Genomic DNA, 22,287 nt, shown 5'->3' with positions numbered 1-22,287 from the left:
AAACGTATCTGTTTATTTTTAAGAACCTACAGTATGTCTTGTTTAACCTTCATATCTAACCTTCGTAGCAATTCGTAGCAATTTTTAATTTATTCAGCGTTGTACAGACCAAAACAGCATACTGCACTGTCTGTGATTCGGGAATAAAAATGAATGAAAGTCTTTTTGCTCTTCATTTAGAAGATTTTGTTCCAGATTTTGTCCTGTGAATGGAATTGAATCGTGACTCTTCTAATATCGATGAGAACAGAGTAAAAATGTTAGCTTGTTGCTACGTTTCAGGAAAAATCGTTTACTCCAACACGTGGAACTGGGTGCACAGAGCCGTAAGACGTTCCCTCTGGTCTTTCATGGCTCATTAAAGCCGCAGCGGTGCGAGGTCAGGACCGAAACCTGCGCCGGTTGTTTTTTTCGTCTCTATGGGAATCGCCTGAATAGCAGATCGTGGCTAACGCGTGGATGGAGAGCTCGGCCGTTCGATTACAACTTAATTTGGTAATGAAGTGAGATGGAGAGACTTCCTGCTCCTCCAGTGTAGCCAGCGCAGCACGGGGGCCGATCCAGCAGGCTCGGGAGCTTCTCCTGTTAATGCGGCACAGCGCCGGTTAATCAAATATTCATGGCGAGGAGTGAAACCTTCCTAACAATGTAGTGAGTACACGGCTAACAGGATTAACATGTTTATTTAAGAACAGGAGACGCTGGATAGACATGTCGAGTAATTACACTTCCATCTGTCTTTCCTTCCTCACTGATGGAACACGCATGTCTGAACACAAGGCGTTTAGCGCTGCCTGTTTACTATGTAAATTCTCATTATGCTAGAGGGACTGTGTGCATATAATTACACACACACACACACACACACCTTTTTAGGCTAAGACTTCTTTTCCCATGAAATTTTAGAGCTTTCTTAGTTATATTTAATGACATTCATTAAATATTAAATAACCAATTAGGTAGTTTGTTTGTTTGTTGTAGCTTGTTTTAGGCTGTTTCAGATGTCCGTCAGCTTATAAGTTAATTAGTTTATGCTAATGCTAGCTTTTAATTTGTCAACTAGCTGTTTTGTTTTTGTTTAATATTTTGTTTTTTGTTTGTTTCCTTTTTTTATTTTTTTAAGCTCATTTGTTAGTGTTTAGTTAGTTCGTTTATTTACTTTCATTTACAGCTTGTTAGAGTTTGTTAATATAAATGTATTTTAAAAAGGTAGTTTGCTTTGTGGTTATCAGTTAGTTTGTTTGTTGCTTGGGTTGCTTGTTTAATTTGTTTTTTATTCGTTTCCATGTTAGTTAATTTGGTGAAGTTAATTATTTTGTTTGAGTCACTTTATTCATTCAGTTTCTTTAGTTCCTTGTTTTTATTTGACTTGAATAAGTGTTTTTTCTTAGTTATTTCGCTTGGTTGTTTTTGGTTTTTAATAGTTGTTATTGTTTTGGTTTTTTTTGGTTTGTTAGTTTGATTTTTTTGTTAGTTCATTAATTTGATTGTTTGTTAGTGAATTTGCAGTGGTTGTTTATTTTGTTAGATATTTTCTTGGAAATCTTGTTTATTTGGGGTTAGTTAGTTAGTTAGTTAGTTAGTTAGTTAGTTAGTTAGTTAGTTAGTTTTCCCAGCATGTATACCCACTAGAACAGCATATCTATCTGACATTTGTACACGTTTTTTTTTTTCCTCACTGCTGATGCCCTGAAAAGGGTATTAGTGCAGGTTTGTGTTAATTAATACCCCAGGGAGCCTCGATCCATGATTACTTTCTGTTTATCTGAAGATCAGTCTGTAGGTCAAAGTTAAAAGTGTAAATAATTGCACTCTTCGTCTGTGATCTAAAACATATTTCGATTTTTACGTCAGCGCTGTCACCATGTTGAAACGAGGCTTTATAGAATAAAGTTGTGGTGAAGACGCAGACTGCCGTTTCCTGTTACATCCTCCTTTAACCTGCGCCATGGAAATGGGACGGCTTAAACACTGCTGCTTGCAGATCTTGACTTTAAGAGATTGTGACAGATTCACAGCAGAAAATGATGCATGTAGGTGACTGGTTTGTTGCTCAGTGAGTTGTTTAGATCCTGCGTAAAGGCAGCGGGACGATACGACAGTGCAAACAGTGATGGCATAACACAGCCTTAAACACTGTCTCTACACATGCTGCATAAATGCATATCATTACATTTAATTACAACTGCTTGGCACTGTCCTGGACTTAAGCTCCACACACACACACACTCACACCAGCAGTGGCCGGAGGGAGCAGAGCAGCTGCCCAGGGTGCCCATGCGTCTCCCCGCTTGAGCCGAATCGCCCTCACTTGGCCAAAAAAATCGTCTCCTGGAAGCTGAAGTGAAGTGCGAGAGCGAGTGCAGAACACTGCTGCATGACTAATCTTTCTCCTCCATCTGCTGCTCCGTACACACTCTGCTCTCCAGCGCGCACACACATACACACACACACACCGAACCAGCATCCGACTCCACATCCTGGCTTCAGTCAGCAGCAGGAGAGCAGCCGAGTGTGTGTCCGAACGCCTGAGCTGAGAATTATAAACACTTACTGTCTGTAGTTTGGACTCATCACCAAACGGCGGATTTGTTGTTGGACTGATTCAGCGGATTTCTTACGGTTCAGCCTAGCAGTGAGATTTGTTTGTGGGCAAATTGTTCGACGATTATACAGTCGGAAATTCCGAGTTTCAGGGTTTAGTCAGATCCGTGTGTCTCATTCTGAAGGAGAGATGTCTTGGGAAAGGAAATTGCCGCAATGATCTGACTTTAAACTCTTCATCTTTTTCTCCTCTTTCTTTATATCTTGTGCTTTCTTTTATTCACTCTCTGTTCTCTTCCCTTGCTTGTCTTCTTTTTTTTTTTTATCTTTTGAAGTGCGAGCTGCGGTAAATTACAGGGTGTGAATTGTATTTACAGCTGCGTCGTCCACATTAAGCCATCACTGTAGGCCTCTCTTTAATCATCTCACATCCACACTAGTTAAAAACGCACCTCTTCTAACAGCTGCTCGGTTTCAGCCAGTTTACAGCTGTGTTTTCTTACAAAACATGTTTATTATATTAAGCCTTACAAGCGCTCTTAGTCCCCGGTACTTTCCTCATCAGCCGGAGAAATCCTGCTCAGCTCAGATCTACACTCGGTGGTTGGAAGCCTGATAAACCTCTCGTCTTAAACCGAAGGCCTTTTTTACAAACTTGAAAGGCCAGTCTCTGCAGACATGGATTAGGGCTAGACTTGACCTAAATTACACTTTCAAGAAAGGCTGTCCAAATCTAACCCTTTTTTAGTTTTGATCAAGGCTTTTGACAACAAATCTCTAATCTTCTCTTTGACACTGGTTAGGCGGGAGTTGTGCTTGCTTTTCATTACAACTGACAAGACAGCGAAGGAGCAGTGACCTTCGTCAGCTTCACTCATGGGTAGTGCGACTAGACAGTATTTCATCAAGATCATCACAAACCAATCAGACCAGTCAGACCAATCAGACTGCAGGAGCCACCCTCATCGCCCTGCAACTAATCAGATTGCAGTTTCCACCCTCTATGGTGCTGTAACCAATCAGACTTTTGGTCCTCAATGGAGCTGTAGCCAATCAGACTGCAGGACCCACTCTTAATGCCATTGAATCCAATCAGACTGCAGGTCCCACCCTTAATGCCACTGAAACCAATCAGACTGCAGGTTAAAACCTCAATGGTGCCATAACCAATCAGACTGTTGGTCCCACCTTTAACACCCCAGTGATCACTCAGACTGCAGGTGCCAACATCTACACCACTGTAACTAATCAGACTGCAGGTCCAAACCTCAATGGTGCTGTAACCCATCAGAATGTTGGCCCCACCCTCAATGGTGCTGTAACCAATCAGAATGTTGGTCCCACTTTTAATGGCACTGTAACCAATCACAATGTTGGTCCCACCTTTAACACCGCAGTAATCAATCAGAACACTGTAACCCCCACCTCCAGTGTAACTATAACCAATCAGACTGCAATTCCTGCCCCAATGACAAATGATTTCTTCTTCTCTACTACACTCCAAACAGTCTAAAATGCAGGTTATGGTAAAAGTTTATTCTTTCATCTACCCATCATGAAGATTCACTCACTTTTGACCATGTGTTAGGAGAGCACAATTTTTTTAGAGCATGTTTTGTGCTTTACCATTTAACACAATAAATCAGATAAATCAGGGCACGCTTCGTAATCCTGTTTCACTCCAGCCTTCCTCACAGAGTATCGCGTTCGCTTTGAATTCATTACCGCTGTAAACGTGTAAAGCGAGAGCCGTGATGACAGCAGAGTGCCTCCTCACGTCTCTGCAGTTTATAAACACCCCGAAATGACACGTCTTAAGCCACTCTGGAAAATTTCTTCTGTTGGCGAAACACTTTCTTTTCGTTTGACGCATCTGGATGATTATTCCACATACGCTGGAAAACACCACATCACACTAGGGGTCCTGGCGAGAAGCCACAACACACGCACACACACACACACACACACACACACAAAGCAGTGTGCTGGAAGTGATTATTGTCTGAGTTCATCTTCTAGTCAGGAAGATGATGCACGCTTCAGCTTAGCGGTTTGGAGCATGCTTACAGTTTCCCACTCACTCACAAATTCATTATATACAGTAAGCAAAGAAAAATTGGGTACACACACACACATGTAATTTCAACAGGAAACACATGGAGCTCTTCAAAAGGCTTCACCGTTTCCACTGGCTTTTTCCCTGGAGAGCTTTGTGCCGGTGGTTGGATCTGATCTTGCGTGACTTTTTGATATTATTTTTAATTGGTAGTATTTTTTTTTGTAAACCTTGTGTCCACATGTGTCTCAGCTCTGGGAAGCTTACGTGTGCACTGCACTTTTTGCCTGCCGGATCTGTTTACTCTCTCAGTTTGGCTCGTCATTTGATCTTCAGCTCGACGTTCTAAAGAGAAACATCTTTTCAAACAGGATGTGTGTAAATGTCAAGGTTTATTTCCATGTGGAATTCATACAGAAGTTTCCCAGTCAACAAACAAAGCCCGTACACACTGATCACTCTTGATTTCACCTTTAAATGTAGATATTAATCAGCATGGAATGTTTAGGATTGTACACTTTACATAAATGACAGAAATTGAAAGTGTACTGTAATATCTGCTGCTCATGCGACATTGCTCTTCCTCATACACATCTCTGATTGACAGGGGAGAGAGAATAAGCCCCTCCCACTCTGAGACCCCTGGGCATGGCTGGCTGTAGCCTCATCAGGATGCGTCCTCAAGATCTCATGAGGGAAGTGTGAACGCTTTTTTGTTGCCCCACTCCGGAGCCCAATACGCCTGTCCTGCACCCCATGACACGAATTGTAGGAGTTATGAAACCTTTCAAATTGTCATTTGGCAGATGCTCTTATCCAGAGCAACTTACATTTTATACACCTGAGCAATTGAGGGTTACGGGTTCTAATCAGTAGTCCAACACCTTAACCACTTAGCTAAGCTCCCACATCCCATCCCATCCCATTCATTCATAGTAAATGTGGAATTCCACGTAGAGGACAGAGGACGATTTAGCATATTTATCTATATTGTTGATTTGGGCTTCATGGTGGTCAAGCGGCAGGATCCCGCGCTCTCATTGCCATGGCCCGGATTCGATTTCCAAGCCCGGATAAAATGGGAGGGTTGTGTCAGGAAGGCCAACCAACGTAAAACCTCTGCCAAATGGGGCAAAAAACATGGGGACCAAATGATCCACTGTAATCACCCCGAACAAGGAGCAGTTTCTCCTGGTTGTAAGTACGGCCAGAAACAGCATCTTTCAACATATTCCCTCCCAGAGCAACAAACAGTATCGTTTTAAAACGTACGATTCACAAACTACAACTACCCCTACTGCCGCCACGGCAACCCGGTCAAACCACTCACTACTACTTCCACCGGAAGTTATCCATAATTATTTTACAGCAGTAGGAAAAAGGTGGACCCTAAACGGCCCATCAGGAAAGTTCTACAGAGGACAAATTGACTGTGTACTTAATAAATATCCTAGATCTCCTGGATTTCAAAATGAGTCCCTCATTATGCAGCTAATCTTTTCAGGGACTTCCCTCATCCATAACATCCATCCATCTCACATTCAGATCCTTAAAGTTACATCATAGTGACTAATTGACTCCGCCCCCAAGAACCAGCATGACTGGTAGTTTTGTGTCTCAAGAATACCGACGGTTCCAGGTTGGACAGCGACCAAGACATGGAGCAGCACCTCTGCGTATAGAGGGTTGCGATTGCCCTGTGGATAAACCCGGCATTCATGTCAGGATTTATTCAAAAAAACATTTTCGTTCAACACTCTCACTGCGAACAAACCGCGGAACTGTTCTCCAGCATGATCGCAGCTGTTCTGGATTAGCCGCCACTCCTCAGCTCTTACATCACACGTCTTCTCCTTCCCTTTCATGGCCTTTCAGAGGTGGCCGAGTCTCTCCGGCTGTCAGTGTGATTACATTAAGATCTGGCCAAAACAGAAGACTATAAGAGAATAAGATGAAAAGAGAAGCAAAAGGACTTCATTTCAAATGACAGCTGAAGGATTGAGGTGGATGAACATTCGGTTAAAGTCTTCCTGTTCTTCCTGCTTTAGAGCCGAGATATGATGATAAGGATGATAAGGTCGTTATTACGATTCATCGCACCATGAACATTTGTTGTCAAAGTATTATCTTGCTCTGTGGTTGGATAAAATATAACATCTCATGAGAATGTTGCTGGATGCAAGTGTGTAAACTCAGACCCTTTAACAGGGGTCAAAACTCGGGCAGTCTGATCCATAAGCAGAGTTTGGTACAGGAACCAGGAGATTGTGGAATTAGGCAACACTTTAATACAATAAAAAAAAGAAGGCTGGGACTTGGCAACAATGATGATGTAGGATGAAACTTGTAGCAATGAACAAGGACAGGGGTGCTAGTCGAGGACTGACACAAAGCAGGTGAATACAATCAGGTAAAAAAAGCTAGGAAGTACATACTTCAAAATGTTGAATGGGAATTGCATGAATTGCAACACCTGACAAGAAAAATGTATGATACGTCTTTGTGCTTAACATGGAGACAAAAGGTTGTGCTAATCAAGCGCTAGCACAGAACAGGTCAACACAATCAGGTAACAAGTCAGAGGTAGGACTGATACAAAAACAAGGGCACATGGAGAATGAAAAACGACAACCCACACATGACGCATGGATTTGGACCTGGAGCCCCAATGCATTCTCTGAATATTCTTATTTTTATTTCTAATTTTATTGCCATTTCATTTCTAGATCTTTTAACCCCTCATCTATTCGGTCTTCCATGTAAAAGGCTTACTTGCTAATCACATCCGTGTTTCCACAGGCCACTACTTCAGAGACAAAAGTAGCTTTTACTATGATGAATCCAGACTCCGTATCCTGCTGTTCTCTTGTTCCTCCTTTCCCTCTGTCTCACTCTTAGTCAGAGCTCTTTCCTGTTTTTCATTATTACTCGGCTTGAAATAGGACTTTTGTGTGTTCCAGCTCCTGATAGTTTCCATCTTCATCGAATAGTTTTTTTCTGATTAGTATTATTTTTTTTGCATCCTGAAGCCTTGCATTGTTGGAATAAGAATGTATCCACCGACATATTGTTTGTTTTTATAGATATGTTTGCATGTTTTTGTGGCGTGTAAAGGCTTCAACAGAAATGGCTCTTTCCGTCTTCTCCCAGGTTTTTTCTGTCAGTCGTCGCTCAGACTCGGCTGCAGGTCCCAGGCGTCACGATGGACACGGGCAGCTGGAGCGGCAGTGAGAGCGGAGGAGAGGAGATGGAGAGGATGAACGACTCGAGCGAAAAGCCTACTGATAATGACGCGGAGGGCGTGTGGAGCCCTGACATCGAGCAGAGCTTCCAGGAGGCACTGGCCATCTACCCGCCTTGTGGCCGCCGCAAGATCATCCTCTCTGATGAAGGGAAGATGTACGGTGAGTCTAAACCTAACCTCCTTATGGTGGTTTACGTGGCTTGATGGAAAAGTTCCTGCATTGGTTGGCTGTGAATGATTCATTATTATTATTATTATTATTATTATTATTATTATTATTATGTGGCCTGCAATGGGACTGACTGTTACAGAGGCCACACCTCCTACTCTATGACTGACTGGGACAGAGGCCACGCCTCCTGCTCTGGGACTGACTGTTACAGAGGCCACACCTCCTACTCTATGACTGACTGTTACAGAGGCCACACCTCCTACTCTATGACTGACTGGGACAGAGGGCACGCCTCCTGCTCTGAGACTGCCTGGGACAGAGGCCACGCCTCCTGCCCTTGAACTGATGGGTACAGAGGCCACGCCTCCTGCACAGGACAGACAGTGGGGGAGAAAGTTAGGGAGGGACAGAGATTGAGAAATGAGATGGAAAGTTGTAGAGAGAAATAGAGAGAGAGAGAGAGAGAGAGAGAGAGAGAGGGAGAGGATAAGAGAGGGAGAAACTGAGAAAGTGAGAATGAGTGAGAGAGAAAGGGTGTGAGAGTGCGAGAAAGAGAGGGAGAGGCAAATAAACAGAGAGGAAAAAAGTAGGAGGAGAGGGAAAGAGAGGCAGTGAGAAAGAGAGAGAGAGGATGAGGGAGTGACAAATGCAGACAGAGAGAGAGAAAGATACTGAGAGAGTCAGGGTAAGAGGAGTAGAGATAAACAGAGAGAAAGAACATGATTGAGAGGGAAGGAGTGATGGAGGAGAGACAGAAGGAGAGGGAGAGCGTGAGTAAGAGAGATAGAGAGAGAGAGAAATAGGGAGACAGGATGAGAGCAACAGAGTCGGTGTCTTTATAAAAACCAGAGGAAGTCCAGGCCCCACATGTCGTTTCTCTCTCTCTCTCTCTCTCTCTCTCTCTCTCTCTCTCCTGAGGGACTCCTGATGGAGATTAGATCCCTTCTTTTTCCACACAACTGCATTCTTTAGCATATGAAAGGGGAAACTGATGCCGGATCAGCGCTGAGCCGGTGCGTGCGTCTGCTCTCGAGTGGCCGTGACTCTGTCGGGCTGTGTTGTGTTTAGAGCCTATGCTGCGATGGTGTGTGTTTGTGTGTTGTGGTGTGTGTGTGTGTGTGTGTGTGTGCTGTGTAAAGTGAGCGTGAACCATTAGTGAGGAGGAGCAGATGGTCATACTACTCACAGCAGCTGCGCTTCCTTCTCTCCTCCTCATCTCCCACCCGGATGATGTCATGGAAAGAGGGAATACTGCTATCTCTCTCTCTCTCTCTCTCTCTCTCTCTCCACACACACACACACACACAGTACATATAAGATTTTTGTAAGAATCTGCAACATTTACAAGTTCATGGAAGCAAGATGTTCACATCTGTAGAGCTGTGGATCTTTCTGTAATGTGTGTGTGTGTATGTGTGTGTATGTGTGTGTATGTGTGTGTATGTGTGTGTGTATGTGTGTGTGTATGTGTGTGTATGTGTGTGTGTATGTGTGTGTGTATGTGTGTGTGTGTGTGTGTGTGTGTGTGTGTGTGTGTGTGTGTGTGTGTGTGTGTACACATGATGCACTGTGATGGACTGGTGTCACAGCATTCACCGGAACAAGCTGACAGTCAAATAGCATCTCAAATTCTGATACCTGAATCACAAGCAGTGTGTATTTTGTTATTTTGTGTTTTCTTTCTTTCTTTTTTTACTTTTTATTTATTTATTTTTTACACCAGTTTAAAATATTCCACCCGAGTGCAGAAAACATCTGGAGTGTAAGACAGCAGTTCACAGTTTATATCCCGAAGACTCACAGCTCTGAAAAGTTGCTATTTTCTTACGCATCCGGTTCTAGACGTCTGCTAATTATCAAAGTGTGTGTAAGTCGAGGTGTGTGTGTTTTAGAACAAATCTGCAGCGATGGAGTCGAAGCCCGAAGCCTAAAAAACTCGGATGCGTTTTTGACCTGATGATGAATTGAGCTTCAGGAACAAAGTGAACGAGTTTCCAAAATGTCCAGCTCTCTTTTTAAAAGCGCTTTTTTCCTCTTCTTCCTCTTATCTTAATCCGGGGATATCAAAGTTCCCTTTAGCGCTGTGTCTTGGGCGAAGGCCCGGGTTTGTGCTTCTACTCCTCCACAGTGGAGCTCTCGCTCCTGAGTGCCCTTCCTGCTCAATACGCATAATTAGCAACCATCGCTATAGCAACTGGCTCCCACTTCAAAACAATGTGTAGTTTTTTCCCTTCACTCCCTGCTGTATTGAGGCTTATCTCTCTGTGTACCTGAGGGGCCCAGCTTATCTCTCTGTGTACCTGACACCGAGTCGAGCCCAGAGTCACGCCAGCTCCTGAACCTCACAGCCTCGAACCTTCACTGACCACACACCTCACTCACACACACTGACCACACACCTCACTCCCACACACACCTCTCCCACACACACCACACACTGACCATACACCTCACTCCCACACACACCACACACTGACCATACACCTCACTCCCACACACACCACACACTGACCACACACCACACACTGACCATACACCTCACTCCCACACACACCACACACTGACCACACACACCACACACTGACCACACACCACACACCTCTCTCCCACACACACCTCTCTCCCACACACACCACTCACTGACCATACACCTCACTCCCACACACACCACACACTGACCACACACACCACACACTGACCACACACCACACACCTCTCTCCCACACACACCTCTCTCCCACACACACCACTCACTGACCATACACCTCACTCCCACACACACCACACACTGACCACACACTGACCACACACCTCTCTCCCACACACACCTCTCTCCCACACACACCACTCACTGACCATACACCTCACTCCCACACACACCACATACTGACCACACACCACACACTGACCATGCACCTCACTCCCACACACACCATACACTGACCATACACCTCACTCCCACACACACCACATACTGACCACACACCACACACTGACCATACACCTCACTCCCACACACACCATACACTGACCATACACCTCACTCCCACACACACCACACACTGACCATACACCTCACTCCCACACACACCACGCACTGACCATACACCTCACTCCCACACACACCACGCACTGACCATACAGCTCTTTCCCACCTTCCAAGAAAGTGTCTTTCTTTCTTTGTTTGTTTCTTTCTTGCTTTCTTGCTTTTGTTTCTTTCTTGCATTCTTGCTTGCTTTCTTGCTTTCTTTCTTGCTTTCGTTTCTTGCTTTCTTTCTTGCTTTCGTTTCTTTCTTGCTTTCTTGCTTTCTTTCTTGCTTTCTTTCTTGCTTTCGTTTCTTGCTTTCTTTCTTGCTTTCGTTTCTTTCTTGCTTTCTTTCTTGCTTTCTTGCTTGCTTTCGTTTCTTTCTTGCTTTCTTGCTTGCTTTCGTTTCTTTCTTGCTTTCTTGCTTGCTTTCTTCCTTCATTCCTTCCTCCACTCCTGTAACCTGCATGTCTTTTGTCTTCGACTCTGGAACATATGTCAGGAGGATTTTTCCGCCCACGTCGAGGGACGAGCGTGTTCCTTTTTTTTTTGTAGAACTCACTATCGGAAACCAGCGCTGTCTTGTTTTCGTGAGTGATTAACCCGGGCAGAGAGAGCGCACGCTTTAATTAGATTTGACAGTCTCCTACCGAGGCTGATAAAGGACTGATTTAATCTTCCACTCAAGAACTGATTCGCCCTCAGAGGAGCCTCGACCGAGCCGCATCCGAGTCTGTAAGGAACTCTCTGGGATCGCTGCTCAGAGGTCAGCCGCACTCCGTCTGCAGCTTTATGGGAGCTGGAAGTGGAGGTGGAACTGGAGCATAATGGAGATTCACAGAGATGAAGTCTAGCTGATTATCAGGTTATCAGAAATCTTAAAGATACAAAAAAACTATGCGCTGGAACTGATTCTGAGTCAGCAGTTTAAGCTCCCAGTCGTTTATTTTTATTAATAATGTTTTATTCCTCTTTTACCCCAATAATTTGTCAGCAATTATTTATTTATTTTTTTAAATATCCGTTTAGAGTTGCAGACTTTGAGTATTTCCTGTATTCGGGTCACATTAAAGTGGCTATAAGCAATCTTTTCCTCTGTAACGTGCTGCACTATTTTCTTCCTTGAACTCTTCCTCTTTCCTGAAGATTTTCCTGAACTTTCCTCAAGTTACAGCTTTGTGTGTGACTGAAACAATGCACTGACACTGGAGACTCCTTCTGTAAATGTTCAGTAAACATCTCCTGAGAGAAAACTTCACCACATCAAAGAGTATAAACTTTAATAATCTGTTCATGTGGAGCGTCTGCTAGCGCTGAGTGATAGGATCAGATAATATCAATATTTTCCTAAATTACAGCACAATATGAATCATAGATTATATATTATAGATTAAATCATTTTAATTTTTAAAATTTTTAATTTTAATTTTTTTTCAATAATTACAAGCCGACTAGAAGCAGCCAATTTAATGTTAATTTGTAATAATATTATTATTATTATTATTATAATATAATAATATATATTATTTTGTAATAATTAACTATTTCTAAATGTTAATATTAATTGTTAATTTTTTTATGCCTACAATTAACCTATTAGCTTTTAAAATAGATAATAGTTTTAAAGGATTTTTCTCTACTGATTTTTCTCTTTTTTCTGTTGAGATTTCCCGTGATAATTTTCTAAAAATGAATTTTAAACATTATATATATATATATTTTTAAAGATTTTTATTAAAATTAAATACTTAAAATTAAATAAATGAATGTTTATTTTTTACAATAAATTATATATAAAATAAATTTTTAGAAAATTGTTGCTGGAAATCTGTACAGAAAAAATGTCGTTTTTGTAGAGAAAAAGTAAAAAAATAGCACTGAAAAAGGAGTAGACAGCAGTTACAGACAATATCACTATGGTATTGCTGGGAAATTGTTCTCTCTCTCTCTCCCCCTCTCCCCTCTTCCTTCTCTCTCTCTCTCTCTTGTACTCTCTCCTCTCTCGCTCTGGTCCCCCATCCCCCCCCCCTTCTCTCTCGCTCTCTCTCTCCTCTCTCTCTCTCTCTCTCTCTCTCTCTCTGAATCACATTAGAGAATTCCAATCAGATTTAAATAGCATTTTTCTCTGAACCTCTCCTGTTATAAATGCGCTCACATCAGATTCAAGATTCAAGAAGATTTTATTGTCATTTCAACCACATATAGCTGGCGCAGTACATAGTGAAATGAAACAACGTTTCTCCAGGACCTGGTGCTACATAAACATACAACAACAGGATAATGTCAAAACAGCAAGTTCTGGGTTTTTAAGAATAAAATGGAAGGAATGTTGTAAAAATCCGAACAGGAAGTGAGCCATGACGCCAAAAGACCTGTCACTTTTGGAAAAAGTCTCTTTCCTAACAGCCAGAAGCAGATGAGATCCAGGTCGAGGTGTGTGGAGACAGATGTTTTAGTCAGATGTTTAGCCCTGACCTGGCAACGAGAGGATTTATTTATTTTATTTATTTATTCTTCAGTAAAAACTCTAGAAGCTGCAGTTCTTTAGCATTAAGATGGATGAGTAACGACATCATCGCTATCTAGATGATCAATTCTGAAAGTGCGGATAAGAGTCGGTGAGGTCGGAGCTGAGCGATGTTTCTCTTCAGAATCGCATCGGAGAGACCCAGAGTTCCATCAATATCCATCCTAAAATCCCCCAGACCAGAGCATCTTGGAATCAATAAGAAAAGATTTAGTGCAATGAATCGAAATCTCTCTCGCTTTCTCACATGGACTGCAATGAGCAACACGGTGAGGAACGTTGTGAGGAATACTGAGTAAAATACTGTGAGGAACTGCATGAAGAACACTGAGGAACATTATAAGGAATATTGTGAGGAGTACCGTGAGGAACACTGTAAGGAACTCCAAGTGAGGAACACTTTAAAGAAACGCTGTGTGAGGAACACTGTGTAAGGAACACTGAGAGAAACAGCGTGTGAGGAACACTGAGAGAAACGGTGTGTGAGGAACACTAAAAGAAATGGCATGTGAGGAACACTCTGAGAGGAACGGCGTGTGAGGAACACTTTCTTAAGAACACTCTGTGAGGAACACCATCTTAGGAACACCATCTAAGGAATCGGGGTCTGAGAGGATGTGTGATGAAGAATGAAGCCAGAAGGAGAGCAGATTCAGGAATCCCAGGCTCTCAGAGATCCTTGGAGAAGCGACTCTTATCTGATTGTGTCAAATGGATATAGGGTGGGAAAAAAAAGTCTGGCAGCAGTGTGTGAGTTCAAACCCTGGAGGATTTTAGCGGTCACAATAAACTTGAGCAGGGGGACTCAGGATGAGAACATGAACCTCGTCATAAATCAGGAGCTGATTAGTGAAGTCCATCTGGAAAACTTGCCCAGATCCTGGAAAAAAACAAAACGCTGACATCATTTAATCCACTACTGTACACCTGAGGCTCTCTGACCATCAAGCATACACACACGAGACCCTTTATTATTATTCCCGACCTTCATCTCCGTCTTCATCACCGCGCACTTGAGATTTTATTCCGTCAGGTTTTCTAAACACAGACAGAAAATTCTTTTTCCATTCCACAGATCAAACAGCAGACTTCTGTCCCTCTTTCTGAAGACGGGGTAAATAGGGCATTTTTTAAGATTAAAGAAGTTTCTTTTTTCTCTGGCAGGAAAATGCGCTGGGTTTTTTTGTTTTCTTTTTTTCCCTTTTTTATTTGAAGCGCTGAATTAAAGCAGGAGTCTCACTGGGCAGGACAGAATGGGAGAAAGTGCTTTACTGAATTGCTTTTTGATGAGCGGCGCATTGTGCCCCCGGAGACCGCTGTTTCTCTAAAGTTGAAGAAGTCTTCACTTTTTTAAAAAAAAGGGGGCTTCGAAGCCATCACTGTCAGCCCCTATGTATATTCAGTATATCTGTGTGGTCTTACATACGGTGCCTGGAGTTTGCTTTCTTTGTGTTATAGAAAATGGGGTCAGGCAGGAGGCCAGGGTTTTTTTTTTCTTTTGCTGTATTTATTTTTTTGAATGTTTTTTTTTTTTTTTTTACTCTCCTAGAGATCTTTTGTGAATCTGGACGTCCTCCGAATGTCGGGTTTCTTGTGGAGAAAAGGACACGGTGCCGTGTATAAACAAGATACACAGGTTGCCTATCGCTGTTTTAATTCATGAATTAATCTTTCAGTTTCACTTTTTAAAACAGTGACATTGTGATAAATTCCAAGATGCCATATATGTATTTTTTATAGATAATTATAAATGGAGTAGTACGAAGATTGCCGAAAAAAAAAAAATTGTAATTTAAAACAAAATTTTCCCTCGTTTTCCCCTCAGTAGTAAATAAATAAACAAATAAATAAATAAAGATTAAATGTAATTAAAATTAAATTAAAAGCTAAACATGAAAAAGAATAAAATTAAAAATGTATTTAAAAGAATATTTCAAATAGGTAAATTACATTTTTTTTAAAAAAAGTCTATTTTATTTATAATGTAACAAAATAAATGGTATAGATACATACATGTATTAAATATTTGATTACTAAAAGCAAGCATTACTAATATATTGCTATTATTTTGTACGCAAACCTATACGTGATGGGTAGGATGCTGATGGTATCACAGAAATGTCTTCAAAAATTTAGCTATATTTATTTAGTCATATCTCTCATATATATGAATCTTAATTAAAATTAATCTTAATTTATATAACATATATACAATCTTTATATATATATATATATACATACATACATATAAAGATTGATTTGAATTAAGATTCATTTTAATAAACACAATCACCTTGAGCTCTGGAGGTCTTTTTTCTATCCGTTTCCATGTTTCAGGAAGTGAGCCATGACGCCAAAAGACCTGTCACTTTTGGAAAAAGTCTCTTTCCTAACAGCCAGAAGCAGATGAGATCCAGGTCGAGGTGTTTGGAGACGGATGTTTTTAGCCAGATGTTTAGACCTGACATGGCAACAAGAGGATTTATTGATTTTGTTTATTTATTTATTTTTCAGTGAAAACTCTAGAAGCTGCAGTTTAGCATTGGATGGATGAGTAACGATGTCATCACTATCTAGATGATCATTTCTTATTTATAATAAATAAATTATATAGATACGTGCATGTATTAAATATTTGATTAGTAATAATACGCTATTTTATTAGTATTTTTATTATTATATATTTTAGATTTTTTATTATGCTATTTTTTTTCTTGTATCACAGAAATGTCTTCAAAAATTCTGATATATTTATTTGTGGCCTTTTTTTGAAAAAAATATTTTTTTTAAAATGTTATTTTATATATTTAGGTGTATTTTTTTTTTCTTTTCAATTTTAGTGCTAGTAAAGTTTATATAAGTATATATTTGTATGTGTGTGTGTGTGTGTGTGTGTGTGTGTGTATATGTGTGTATATATATATATATATATATATATATATATATATATATATATATATATATATATATATATATATATATATACACACACACATACAATCACATCACCAGGAGCTCTGGAAATCTTTTTTCTATCCATTTCCATGTTTCAGCTGCAGTGTTTTGAAGCTATAGTGTGACTCTATGCTATCTTCCCATTGGTGGATTTCACACCCTTCGGATTTTATTAACGAATGTTTTTTTGACACTTTGTTGCCAGCTGTCTTTTACAAACGTGGGATTTTTGTCGCTTCTAAAGCTGTCGAAATATTTATCTCTGGTGGCCAGCATTATTGCAGATGAACTGCAGAATTTCCTTATGTGGGCCGTGCGGCATCTTTCACTATCTATCACATAATTCTGGAAATTTATCTGCACTGAGGATTTTCTTTCTAATAGAAAAGTCAGATCTCTTTGACTGATTTAATAAAAGTCTTTATATATATGTATATACACACACAGAGGAGGTGGCTGAGCAGTGCTGCTGCAACTTCACCACTTGTGACTTTACTAAACTCCTCTCTATCTCCGTGTCTGATCAGCAGTACAGTAATAACAGAAGGTCGAGGTGATCTGAGGCGCCTCCTCTTCACGCCTACCGACAGCTGGATGTGGACGTCTGCCTACAGGCTGCTGAGTAAAATCGAAACTAATATCTCAAACAGCTTTGTCTTTATTACGTGTCACTGACTCGCAAAACACCCGGCTGTCACTTCAGCCTTAATTCCTTTTAATAACCTGTTTTCTTTTTTTTTCCTTAGATGTCCATAGAAGCCTCTTAACATCATGCGAACGATCTTGTAAACACAACATGCATTATCAATGATCCCATTCCATATCCAGGTTACGTTAAGCTTCGGGATGAAACATGGAGGAGGTTTTAAATCCCCTTTCTTAAATAGTATTCACTTTCTGGACTCTTGTAATCTTCAGCCATTCGTTCTTCCATTACAAGCCCACAGTCGCCCACGTCGGACAGAGCGGTCTTGTTCGGATTTTCCGCCGTGATTTCCAGCCAGCTGGTGCGATCTTTCCTCTGAGCACGCAATGTGAGGAAGAGAGCCTGATTGCTCTTATTCCAGATCACGACTCCAGACGTAGCGTTCGGGTCATGTGGTCATGTGTGATGTCTCCATCCTAAACAAGCAACGTCCTCCTTCACCTGCTTTGAATCTTGAATCTTTGAATCTTTCATTCAGACAGCAGATAGGGAGGATAATTAGGATCCCCCTGAGCGGGGTATTTATGTACTCATTTGGGTCTGTATTAACGCTGGCTCTCTGACTAGATGAGAGACACTTACTTAACGTATGTCATCTGTTTTTCATGAGATTTTCTAGGAGACAAAGCATGGGACTTTTTTGTTTTTTTTTTTAGGGGGGAGAGGTTGTCCACTCGTGCTTTAGGGTTTTTCTGTTCTCTCGCTGATGCAGTTTCTAATTCACTGTCTATTCTGCCCAGGTCATGTTTCTGAGACATTGAAGGACCACAAAACTAAAGCTATCTATTTTTAATTTATTTGCAGTTTGTTAACCAATAACACTAATAATCTAGGCTTTAACTTTAGAGTAGAATGTTCTAATGTCCAAATAAGCCTTTATTTGTAACATATACATTACTGCACAGTGAAATTCTTTCTTCACATATCCCATCCTTGGAGGTCAGAGCAAGGGTCAGTCATGATGCAGCACCACTGGAGCATGGGGGTGGGTTGGGGGCCTTGCTCAAGGGCCCAACGGTGGCAGCTTGGCAGTTCTGGGGCTTGAACCCTCAGAGCCTTAACCACTTGAGCTACCACTGTCCAATAAGGAGATAATATATAATACAACAGCCATCACACTTGTGTGCTTGTTCTCCATTTCCTGTTATATAATCAGCTCCATTCTTTTCTTCTCTTCTGGGAAGGATTTCCACTAGATGTTGGATCATGGCTGTGGGGATTTGTGTGGATTTCATTCAGCTACAAGAGCATTAGTGAGATCAGACTCTGATGTCAGGATGTTGAGGAAGCTCCAGGTCCAGTTCATCCCAAAGGAGTTCAGTGGGGTTGAGTCAGATTTGACTCTTTTCAAATATTATGTTAAATAATTGCACAAATATATATATATAGCAAATCTATTTAATTCAATTCCATTTTTAGTTGTTTGTCGAACAACCAAATCCAAATATGTTTCCTAATTATTAAAAATAACTGTTAAAATTAAAAAAAAATAATAATAATTTTAGTACCTCATTTTATTTTATTTATTTATTTATTGTTTAAAAAAGGGTATAAATATTTCAGTATTTCTGCAGTATTTCTGAAACCCTAGCTTTCTATAATTTTTTTAGGCAGAATCTTAAACAGTGCTCCTCAAGGCACTAAGGAAACATTATTATTATTATTATTATTATTATTATTATTATTATTAGCTCTGTACCCTATACCCAGTGTTGTAAGCTTATATAGTAAACAGGAAGACATTTTGTAATGGATTGTCAAATATCACATGGAAATATTAGTTTAGGTGCATAGATTTAAAAAAAAAAGCATTGAATTGAATATTATAATGTGAACCCTAAAGCTTTTAATTTTTTTAAGTTGGAGCACAATCGAAGTGATTTGACTTCACTAATAAAATCTTTCATCATAAAACTCCCCCTGTATTAAAAAGTCTTTTTTTTTTTTCTTTTTTTTTTATTGGACAAGGTTTGTAGAGAACTTTTTTGGCACGGTGATGCTGGAATCGACGTTGAACTATGTTACCCATCAGCCCCCGCAGGTCACATGTCTACATCACATGTCCCCACTGGTCACTCACATCTGTTCTGTTACCTCACTCAGTTCCCCCGCTTTCAGTCACTCCTGCTTTTTCTCTGTTTTGTAGTCGTGTCACAATCTAGCTCTATAGTCTTTGTTTTTGTCTCGATTTATCTCACTTCTTAAAATAAAAATCTGCAGTCATAGAAGAGCCCACGATGTTAGAACGAGCTGAGGAATTTATAGCAGCCAATTAAAAATAGGCTCCACCCCCGTCTTAACTATATGTCTTTATAATTTGCTTATTTTTAAATTTATTCATTTATTTATTTATTGGTGCCAGTGGTGTCCAAGTTAATTGTCCAAGGATGTGTTGGTTAGAAAGTGTGCGTATTTATTTATTTATTTTTTAGTGTGCGAACACTGAGGACTTTTCCATCCCAGTTGCATTTGCCGCTCTCACACATTTGCATCCTCAGAGTTAGGCATTGCAGGAGATGCCGCAATGTAGGAATGAGCCGAGGAATTAAAACTAGGCTCCGCCCTCCATCGCAACTAGCTAGCTCGATGATTTATTGTTTTTTTTTCACTTGCAAACAAATATTTGCCTGTGTAGTATAGTGTAAATGCTGCGTAAAATCTGAACAACCTTTTAAAATTTATTTTTTTATTTTTATTTATCTGTGTAAAATATAAACATTTTAAAATTTATTTATTTATTTATCTGCATCAATGCTGTATAGTCTGAACAACTTATTTATTAAATTATTAATTAAATTAATTTTATTAATCCATTAATTAATTAATTAATTTATTTATCTGCATAAATGAGTATAAATGCTGTGTAAGATCTAAATGACTTTTTATTTATTTTTTATTTGTGTAAATCCTGCGTCTTAATAGCCTTTTTAAATTATTATTATTATATTATATTTATTTATTTATTTTAAGTGTTGCCAGTGGTGCCCGGATTGCTCCAATGTGTTTGTTAGAAAGCGTGTGTATCGATCAGTTTGGGATTTTCGGATTTCTCTGGAGCACTGTGGACTTTTCCTTCACGGTTTCGTGCCATCTGGCCTTATAAACGTGGCCCGCGGACGGAGGGGAGTCATCATGTTACTGGCTCCAGCCTTCACAAAGGACAGCTGCTTAGCACTAATCAGATGCAAAACTTGCTGTGTGTGTGTGTATGTGTGTGTGTGTATATAAAGGGCTTTATCTGGCAGGGGGATAGCAGGCCGCACCCCTCAGTCCCGCTCGGAGGGAAACACCTGCAGTGGGAGTGGAGACGTTAGCTGGGGGATTGTTCACACCACCATCTGCTTTTAGATTTTGACCTTTACTTTAAAACCATGTGGCATTTAAAACTTTCTCTCAGCGGGACTGTTTACACGCCGCATCAACAGGTAGATATTGTCGGCATATCCTCGGGTCGGATTTTTAACCGACAAGATTTTATCCCTTTTCCCGAAACTTCGCAGGGTTTCTGCTCGTAGACTAGATGATCTGAGATTTGTTTAAGACGTGCGGTTATTCGGGATTCGTGTGCAATTGCGGAGATCAGGACTGGCTTGATGAAGTCTGTAAATAGAAATTAGGAAAACGTCCCCAGCCGGAAATTAATGAGGGAAAGGAAAGTTGAAATGGCAGAATAAAGGCCGGAAATATTTGCAGTGTGTGTAAATGAGGCCTAGTGGAAACACACGCTGGCTTTATTTCAGCACACTGCAGTTCAATCCGTCGTGGAGAGACGAGAGAAGATCAGCAGGAGTCATAGCAGGCTCTTAGTTCATGATTGTTCCTGAGATTATGATCTCTCTCTTTTTCAGCTCTTGATTAAAAGTTTTCATTAGCTCTTTATGAAAGATTATGCAGTATATTGTGAGGAAGTGAGGTTGAGCTGTGTCACAGCTCCAGAGTCTCACCCTCTTTCTGTACAGTCACGTGTCCTCGTCTCCATCTGGGTTCCATCCGGGTTCTCCGGTTTCCTCCCACTTCTCAAATTCATACCATTATGGAGATAGGTGATGAGAAATTGCTGCTGAAAGTGAGGGAGTGTGTGTGTGTGGGTGTGTGTGTGTGTGGGTGTGTGAAAGAGAGATGAGAGAGAGACAGACCGAGATGTATGTGAGTGTGAGTGTGTATGTGAGTGTGTGTGTGTATGTGTAAGAGAGAGAGAGAGAAAGATTGAGTATGAGTGTGTGTGTGAGAGAGAGAGAGAGAGAGAGAGAGAGAGTGTGAGACAATGAGATTTTGTGTGTGAGTGAGAGGTTGTGTGCATGGATGTGTGTGTGAGAGAGAGAGATTGAGTGTGAGAGAGAGAGAGATTGAGTGTGAGAGAGAGAGAGAGAGATTGAGTGTGAGAGAGAGAGATTGTGTGTGTGTGTGTGTGAGAGAGAGAGACAGACAGAGATTGAGTGTGTATGTGAGTGTGTGTGTAAGAGAGAGAGAGAGGTTGAGTATGAGTGTGTGTGTGTGAGAGAGAGAGAGTGAGAGAGTGTGTGAGACAATGAGATTTTGTGTGTGAGAGAGGTTGTCCATGGATGTGTGTGTGTGAGAGAGAGAGATTGAGTGTGAGAGAGAGAGAGATTATGTGTGTGTGTGTGAGAGAGAGAGATTGAGTGTGTATGTGAGTGTGTGTGTAAGAGAGAGAGAGAGATTGAGTATGAGTGTGTGTGTGTGAGAGAGAGAGAGTGAGAGAGTGTGTGAGACAATGAGATTTTGTGTGTGAGAGAGGTTGTGTCCATGGATGTGTGTGTGTGAGAGAGAGAGATTGAGTGTGAGAGAGAGAGAGATTATGTGTGTGTGTGTGTGTGTGTGAGAGAGAGAGAGACAGACAGAGATTGAGCATGTGTGTGTGTGTGTGTGTGTGTAAGAGAGAGCGAGATAGAGAGATTGAGTATGAGTGTGTATGTGAGTGTGTGTGAGAGAGAGAGAGACAGACAGAGATTGAGTGTGAGTGTGTGTGAGTGTGTGTGTGTGTGTGTGTGTGAGAGAGAGAGAGATTGAGTATGAGTGTGTGTGTGTGTGTGAGAGAGT

At 40.9% G+C, this 22,287-nt stretch overlaps 1 protein-coding gene across 4 annotated transcripts in view; it reads left to right on the top strand.

The window, feature by feature from the left end:
• tead1a (TEA domain family member 1a) overlaps positions 1-22,287 on the top strand; it is a 52,859-nt gene that overhangs the window by 12,863 nt on the left and 17,709 nt on the right. For 3 of the 4 annotated variants that reach the window (XM_058396784.1, XM_058396785.1, XM_058396786.1), the window contains one exon: positions 7,751-8,004. In XM_058396784.1, the coding sequence (XP_058252767.1) occupies positions 7,803-8,004 (202 nt within the window). In that variant the 5' untranslated portion in view covers positions 7,751-7,802. Of the gene's footprint in view, positions 1-630; positions 652-7,750; positions 8,005-22,287 lie in introns of those variants that run through there. The other variant, XM_058396787.1, reaches the window with a different exon arrangement.

The sequence above is a fragment of the Hemibagrus wyckioides genome, linkage group LG08 (assembly GCF_019097595.1).
Source record: "Hemibagrus wyckioides isolate EC202008001 linkage group LG08, SWU_Hwy_1.0, whole genome shotgun sequence".
NCBI lineage: Eukaryota > Metazoa > Chordata > Actinopteri > Siluriformes > Bagridae > Hemibagrus > Hemibagrus wyckioides.
Note: the sequence above shows the minus strand (reverse complement) of the source record. Positions and strands in the feature narration are given on the sequence as shown.